The sequence below is a fragment of the Pyrus communis genome, chromosome 16 (genome assembly GCF_041283825.1).
Source record: "Pyrus communis isolate YQ-2024b chromosome 16, ASM4128382v1, whole genome shotgun sequence".
Classification (NCBI taxonomy): domain Eukaryota; kingdom Viridiplantae; phylum Streptophyta; class Magnoliopsida; order Rosales; family Rosaceae; genus Pyrus; species Pyrus communis.
The window spans coordinates 4,099,182-4,106,090 of NC_142580.1; the positions used below are offsets into that span (position 1 = coordinate 4,099,182).

The 6,909-nt window shown below is 36.4% G+C and overlaps 2 protein-coding genes across 2 annotated transcripts; both read right to left on the reverse strand.

The window, feature by feature from the left end:
• Nucleotides 1-662: 662 nt before the first annotated feature.
• Nucleotides 663-2,613, reverse strand: LOC137732575 (extracellular ribonuclease LE-like). The gene is made up of 4 exons (XM_068471892.2): nucleotides 2,390-2,613; nucleotides 2,107-2,262; nucleotides 1,176-1,374; nucleotides 663-993 (listed from the first exon to the last, which is right to left on the reverse strand). The coding sequence occupies exons 1-4, from the start codon at nucleotides 2,489-2,491 to the stop codon at nucleotides 770-772; spliced, it is 681 nt and encodes a 226-aa protein (XP_068327993.1). The 5' UTR covers nucleotides 2,492-2,613; the 3' UTR covers nucleotides 663-769.
• A 1,982-nt stretch (nucleotides 2,614-4,595) lies between these two features.
• On the reverse strand, nucleotides 4,596-5,599 carry LOC137732376 (extracellular ribonuclease LE-like). Its single transcript, XM_068471688.2, has 4 exons — nucleotides 5,492-5,599; nucleotides 5,262-5,417; nucleotides 4,949-5,147; nucleotides 4,596-4,845 (listed from the first exon to the last, which is right to left on the reverse strand). The coding sequence occupies exons 1-4, from the start codon at nucleotides 5,597-5,599 to the stop codon at nucleotides 4,622-4,624; spliced, it is 687 nt and encodes a 228-aa protein (XP_068327789.1). The 3' UTR covers nucleotides 4,596-4,621.
• Nucleotides 5,600-6,909: the final 1,310 nt, after the last annotated feature.

A 6,909-nucleotide genomic window follows, 5' to 3' on the forward strand; every position in this document is an offset into this window, starting at 1 on the left:
GTAGCCGCCATCCCTGGATTAGTCTTTTAAGTAATTTATAAGATGGAGCGCAAGGCGAGCAAGGTACTTTCCAGGCCAATCTTAGAGGAAGTTAGCTGCAGGTTTATACTTGCTAGATCAGGCGTATCGATGTTGCGTGTAAGTCATTTTTGCTTACGGACACGACTAATATGGAGATATGGGCTTGTATTATACCTACCTGAGTAACACATTTTCAAACGAATTCCATTTAGTGTCAAGCCATACTAGATCAGATGGTGTCTGATTGTTTGATTTTTATACTCCTTGTGGAGGAAAATTAGTGTCCGACCGACGGATCATGTGTCTATGAGATGCCACACACCAAATCAACATTCCATTTATATTGTGTTACTCAAACCCACCAATAATCACATATTTAAAATGAATGTTGGATGCATCGGTCGTAGACAAAAATTTCTCATAATTATAATCATGTTTGGTGGCTAAGATATGACTCATATATGTCATGTCACGTTTGGTAACGTGACACCATGTCCAGTCCCAACCAAACGAACCCTCTGTGTATGCTTGGCTATATCATGAAGACCCTTTTATTGAAAATTTTCCGTTTGTGAAAAGGAACTTGCATCAGCGCCACGAACACGTCGGAAAATCATAAGATAATTTCATGCATATATACGGTTGAAAACGGGAATACATCTAGAATTCAAGATTAGTGAATGATGGATACATGAAATTTTAGACAAAGCTGATGCTGCTGTGATATCTGAGTCATCTTTCTACATATCTAAAAAGTTGGGAATTCAGTCTGTGCACCACACTGTCCATGGGGAAAAACAGGACACTCAATGAGGTCAGAACCAGAAGTGTCCACACACAAGTAAACCTGATAAAGTTGGCTGTTACCAGATTCATCCACATTGCACTCAATAAATGGAGTGAACCCAGTTGCATCTTTCACTGCCTCCGTGATATTCTGTAGGGTGTATGAGTCCCCATTTGGCTGTATACCTGTAATATGTGATAACATTATATATGTTTAATATGGATCGATGAACACGGAAAGAAATTAGCAGCAATAGTATTAGTTACTGACATCAGTGGCACAATATGAGGTGACTACAACTAATCGTGTGTAATAGCTATTAGGCATTGGTAATTTAATCAGATTAGTTTGTTAATTCAATTGTTACCTGCACTTTCGAGGGCTTGGAGGAGGTTTATTTTCTTTTTGAGGTTAAGAGCAGCTTCAAAGTAACCGTGTTGATCGATGACAGACTCTGAGCAGGTGCCATGTTTCTCCCATTCATGTGTCCAGAACGCTATGCCGCTGCTGCTTGGGCAAGCTAGTGTTGGCCATTCTTTTTGCATGCTGCTTCTTAGATCTGAAATCTGTGACATCATTTTCCATGATTGAAATAATTATAATTAGCATTTGGTGGCATCTAAAGGCTGATAATTAACCTTCGTTAATTATCAAGATCTATATGTGTGTGTGTTTATATATTGTAATAATTATAAATTCTTCATTTTGTCAAACAACAGAAGATTAAAGTAGTATGAAAAAACAGAATAAAGGATAAAAGGAGCTATAAGGCACATTCCAAGCGATGGGGGCATTGCTTGCACAGTTGCACGCAGGGGGTGTGAGATGTGAAACCAAACATCTCGCCACAAAACCAAGTTTGAGCGAGTTTAACTGGAGTTACTCGTTACATATAATTATGTGTTTATCGTTCTCATAACATGGCAGGTCACGTTAAGTAACTAATCACATGGTGAGAGATAAACACATGATTATACACAATTGGCAAAATGCGAACTTTCACCGTGCTTTTATGCAGGACTTGTTCATATATCGATCAAGTGCATTTTTTTCCAATGAGGTCTCGACCATTTCTTTGCAATTTTAATACTCTTAGGTGCATTTTGACACATTTTTGAAGAAAGAATCGATGAAGTTGATGCCAAAATGACGAAATGTAACAGATTTAGCATTATATGGCCGACCTTAAAATGTAGAAAGAACTAGAAATCGATAATTTTGATGCCAAAACATATAAAACGAGGTCCGTATGGACATTTTAAAGATTATATTAATGCAGCAAATTAGCAATTAGGTACCTCAGATTGATCAAAGGGGTTGCTAGGATCGCAGTTGGAGGGATATGAGCCGTCGTTGTAATTCGGCCAAAGCCCATGAATGCCGAAATCAGCTGCAGGCTTCCCTGTTGTTGGATAGCAGCAACTTGTCTTTGTGTCACAATATGATCCGGGCCACTGCATTACTCAAAAAAAAAAAAAAAAAAAAACACGACCATTACAAAATAATCGTAAGAACTAACGACCACTTAGGTCAAGGGTTCAATTTCATCCAACGTAACATGAGATAGAACGTCCTGCTAACCTGCTGGACAAAGTAGAAGAAATCAAAATCTTCTGCAACGCAAACAACTGAAAGACATCCCATCAGTAAAAGCTTGACCAAGGTTGAGGGGTTGGACTTCATCTTTCTCACTCACTCACTCTCTCTCTCTCTCTCTCTCTCTCTCTCTCTCTAAATTTCTCTCACTAGGTTACGGCGTTTGACTCTTGAGTTGAGACTGGTTAATTTGAAGACGATGATAGTGTATATGACAGGGAGGTGATGAGCCGTATTTATAGGCAGAAATATGGAAAGGTTGAGGGGCCGAATATCCAGCCTTAATCATATGCTTTAATCTTAATTACCAAATTTATGAGGCCACAGCAATGCATTGTTACGTGTGAGACCGTTGCATGAAGATTGTTATATTTCGGCTCACCTTTTCTGTAAAAACAAAAGTTTTTCCTTTCATATTTGTGGGATTTTTTTCCTGTCTCATTCATTATTTTCCTTATTTTTTTGTTGGTTAAACTAATCAAAATTAGCCATTAATTAATTAAAATCTCAACGAGGGATTCTTCTGTGATTTTGGCAGATTTTTATTTTATTAAACGGATGATTTGAAACTATTACAATAACTTATGAGAGGTGAGGGGGTGGGGGGGTTTGAACTTGGACCGCATGGGTAGAAACCTAAGACCTTATCAGCTAGCATATTGCGTCACATGCAAGAATGTTTCTGTAATTTTGGCAGATTGTGTTAAGCTCTTTAGCTAAGGTTTGAAACAGATGTAAACAAGACAATCTGGTGCATAATGTATGACACACTGTTGGCCATATTTGTGACTTTTTGCGACCTCGATTAATAAAAAATTATTTGAAATATTGTAAGCAGCTCTATATATAAGTACTTGCACCAATTATTTGATGGAAATTTTGAATAGCCTTCCAAGTTATGTTGAGGAAGTAAAAGCTTTCACACTTGATTTTTTTTAATTGAATTAAACAAGAAAATATAAATCATGTGGTCGTAACATGCACGCATTTATAAATGATCACCAATAAGATTGCCAAAATATTGAAATAGCGTGCCGTGATTTCCATAAAATCCCTTCACATTGGAAAGGATATTCTCTCAGCTCCATTCTGGCACCGATACGATGATGCCTTTTACATTGCATCAACACATCCAGAACAAAACTACGTTGTCCGACTAGCCAATATACGGCACAAGGGAGACCCGAATAAGACCAACTCTAAGTGTGTTAACCATATTAATCTCATCACATGTTTAGAACAAAGTATTATTCTACATACAGTGTGCCGATTCTAGGATAGTCATATTAACCTCATCTCTTAATTAGTTATGAGTCTGTCCACTTCTAATGTACGAGTACACTGTATCTAGAATAGAAACAAAGAAAAACTAATGAAAAATGATTGAAAACTTTGAGTTTTAACGAAAAAGTGTTGTAAGTGAATTGTATCAGAATTGACTTTTTAGAGTAAAAATGTGATTTTCCGTTAAAGTGAACAGTACCGAGAGTATTTCGTTAAAACTCCCTAGAAACAATTTATCTATAATAATACTTTTTTCTTAACGTCACAAATATACATATATACATATATATGTATGTATGTATGTATGTATGTATTGAGTCAAACCTGAAGACTTATTTTAACCAAATGAAATAGCAATCACTAAACTAAAAGTTAAATGAGGACAATATTTGACCTCTAAATTGAGGTTTCATTGGGGCCACAAATTTGAGCACACTTTTGTACATGATTTCGTTTTCAACCAACACAAATCAAATAGTGCCAAGAGTGGAGACAAATTGGAGAAGTCTTATGTCTCGTTGTCCAGATTAGAAGTCATATATCGACACCGTGAATAACCAAATTAACCATTACACTTCGTGGAATACTTTCATGCATATTTGTTGATTGTTTATGGGATTAGAAGTCATCAGATGCTAAAGCCACCAATATGAAACGGTGAGCAATTGGGATTGGAGAAACTGAAAACTACAGAAATTAACAAAACAAATTTCATTGATGGATACACCAGAAGAGTACACTTATTTGTTGCAGCTAGAAAACTCACGAGGCGCTTTGCTAGCTACTTATTAAGAAGTGAGAGAGCCCAATGTCCAACAAGAGAGCTGAAATAACGGAAATTCTACTACGCTCCGATGCATCTAATACACCTTAATTTTTGGCCATCAAAGCTTGGTCTGGAGGATACTGGAAAATCTCATCATATTAAGGTAGCTAGAAGGAAGGGAACTCAATTTTGGAGGAGCATTTCGTCCCGGGCAGCACTGGACATTCAATAAGGTTTGAGCCAGATGTGTCCACACAAATATAAACCTCATAAAGCTGGCTATTCCCGGATGCATCTTCGTTACATGTTATACCAGGAGTGTACCCAATTGCTGATTTTATAGCTTCTTTTATGCTGCTCAAGCTGTAAATATTCCCATCTGCTTGGATTCCTGCAGTAACAACGGTTCATTAATTTAAAATTTTACCTCCCAAAAATAGTAAATATATAGCTTAGGAAAAAAGAACCATAGAATAGTAATTAATAAAAATTACCAGCATTTTGAAGGATTTGGAAGATGTCTAAGTTTTCCTTGAGGTTGAGAGAGGCCTCAAAGTAGCCATGTTGGTCAAGCACGGACTCGGAGCATGTCCCATGTTTATTCCACTCATGTGCCCAAAACTTTGAGCCATTCCCGCTGGGGCATGCCAGTGTAGGCCAATCTGCTTGCAGTCTGCTTATCAGGTCCGAGATCTGCATAGATCATATATAACTACTTAGTTAGAACGAGCTGCGCATATGTGGATTAGGTCAGTTGACTATGATAGGATATCCGCCCAATGACACCCTAGTTCTAATTATTACTACCTTCGATTCATCATAAGGGTTGTCAGAATCACAGTTGGATGGATAAGAACCGTCATTGTAATTAGGCCAAAGCCCATGGATGCCGAATTCTCGTGCAGGTTTTCCTGTCGTTGGATAGCAACAACTTGCCTCGGTGTCACAGTAAGATCCCGGCCACTGCATTTATATATCAAATTTCATCTTCACAACTGTAAATTAATGAAAAAAATAAAAGAAGTGGAAATATTCACCTGCTGTACAAAATAGAAAAAATCAAAACTCTGAGAAACAGAAACAACTGCTAGACACTGTATTATGAAGAGCCTGATGAACATCGAACGGTTGAATTTCGAATCCATCTCTCTGTTCCTTCCCTGATTTTTCTAGTTCAAGATTAGTATTGTTCAATGTGTTCAGTATTGTATCATGGCTTGCTATTTAAAGACAAAGTAGAACAATGTGTACAGAGATTTAAATTCAAAGATAATGCTAGGTAGACCGATTTTAAGACCAATATTGCAAACTATGTGATATATCACCAATAAAAAATAAGCACGTTAATCAACACTTCAATAATAACTCAATCATCAACAACAACGTTAAATGATTTACAAAATATAATTTAAATAGATAATCTTTCTAGCATTACCCATTAAACTCCTTTCTCCCTATCTAGATGAATCTCTAACTTAAAAAGTGGATGGAGAGCATGATTGGGAACTCAGTTACGAAGCCCATAAAAATGTTATAATTTAATACATATTTTGTGCATGGATCACATTCTTAAGTTTATTATGTCTTAGAAGATTCTTAGGTCAAACTAAGACCACTTTGAGTTTATATGTGAACTCAAAAGGAAAAAAAATTCTTACAATATTGTGCCAAACTTCTTATAAGAACATATAAGGTCTCTTATTTTATCAATTTTGATATTTACGTTCTTAACACGTCATCTCACATGTGGGCTAGCTCTAATATCATGAAGAAAAACGAATTCCACAATAAAAATAATTGGCTATATAAGAAATAGTCAGATTGTTTATAAACACATGTAAGATCTCTTAATTCCCCCGATATTCTTTTCAACTACAAATCAAATAGTTCCAAACTTCCAAGTGTGAAGACAAATGGAGAGAACTGATGTCTCTGTCCAATTTAAAAGTCATATACCATTACCGTGTATGGAATATTTGTACGCACGGGTGATTGTTTAAAGAATCATGAGTTGTGTCTAATGTGTAATAGTTATCTCTACGAGTGTTAATTTGGGTAACATGAGTTGGGTTATCTGCATTTTGGCAGAGTTATATATATGTTACGATAATTAATCTGGTTGGATTCCCACTTCACAATTGCAGTAGTTTAAAGTATCGCATTATCCAAAAACGAGAGGAAAATTCTGATGGACAAGAACTTTTACATTGTAATGGTTTAGGAACATTGCCGATTCATCTCTCTCTTTCTCTCAGTGCCTTCTGGGATTTTTCGGTGTCACCGTGTTTGATTTCGATGCATTCAATGGTTCATGTTAAATTTTTAAAGACAAACTGATCATTGTGTACATAAATATGACCTGCAAAAGAAATCAGAATGGTAAGTTGATTAGAGCCGTGTGCTTTTCCCTATGTTTCTAAGTTCGAATGTCCATGATTTAGAGTAGAATATTGTT

Bases quoted from the DNA above. Each gene is read 5' to 3' on its own strand.
- LOC137732376 (XM_068471688.2), bottom strand. From the start codon at position 5,599: ATGGATTCGAAATTCAACCGTTCGATGTTCATCAGGCTCTTCATAATA. The intron at 5,148-5,261 runs GTAGTAATAATT...TGATCTATGCAG, and splicing joins ACCCTTATGATGAATCGAAG to ATCTCGGACCTGATAAGCAG. The intron at 4,846-4,948 runs GTAATTTTTATT...TTGTTACTGCAG, and splicing joins CCAAATCCTTCAAAATGCTG to GAATCCAAGCAGATGGGAAT.
- LOC137732575 (XM_068471892.2), bottom strand. From the start codon at position 2,491: ATGAAGTCCAACCCCTCAACCTTGGTCAAGCTTTTACTGATGGGATGT. The intron at 1,375-2,106 runs GTACCTAATTGC...ATGATGTCACAG, and splicing joins ACCCCTTTGATCAATCTGAG to ATTTCAGATCTAAGAAGCAG. The intron at 994-1,175 runs GTAACAATTGAA...CACATATTACAG, and splicing joins CCAAGCCCTCGAAAGTGCAG to GTATACAGCCAAATGGGGAC.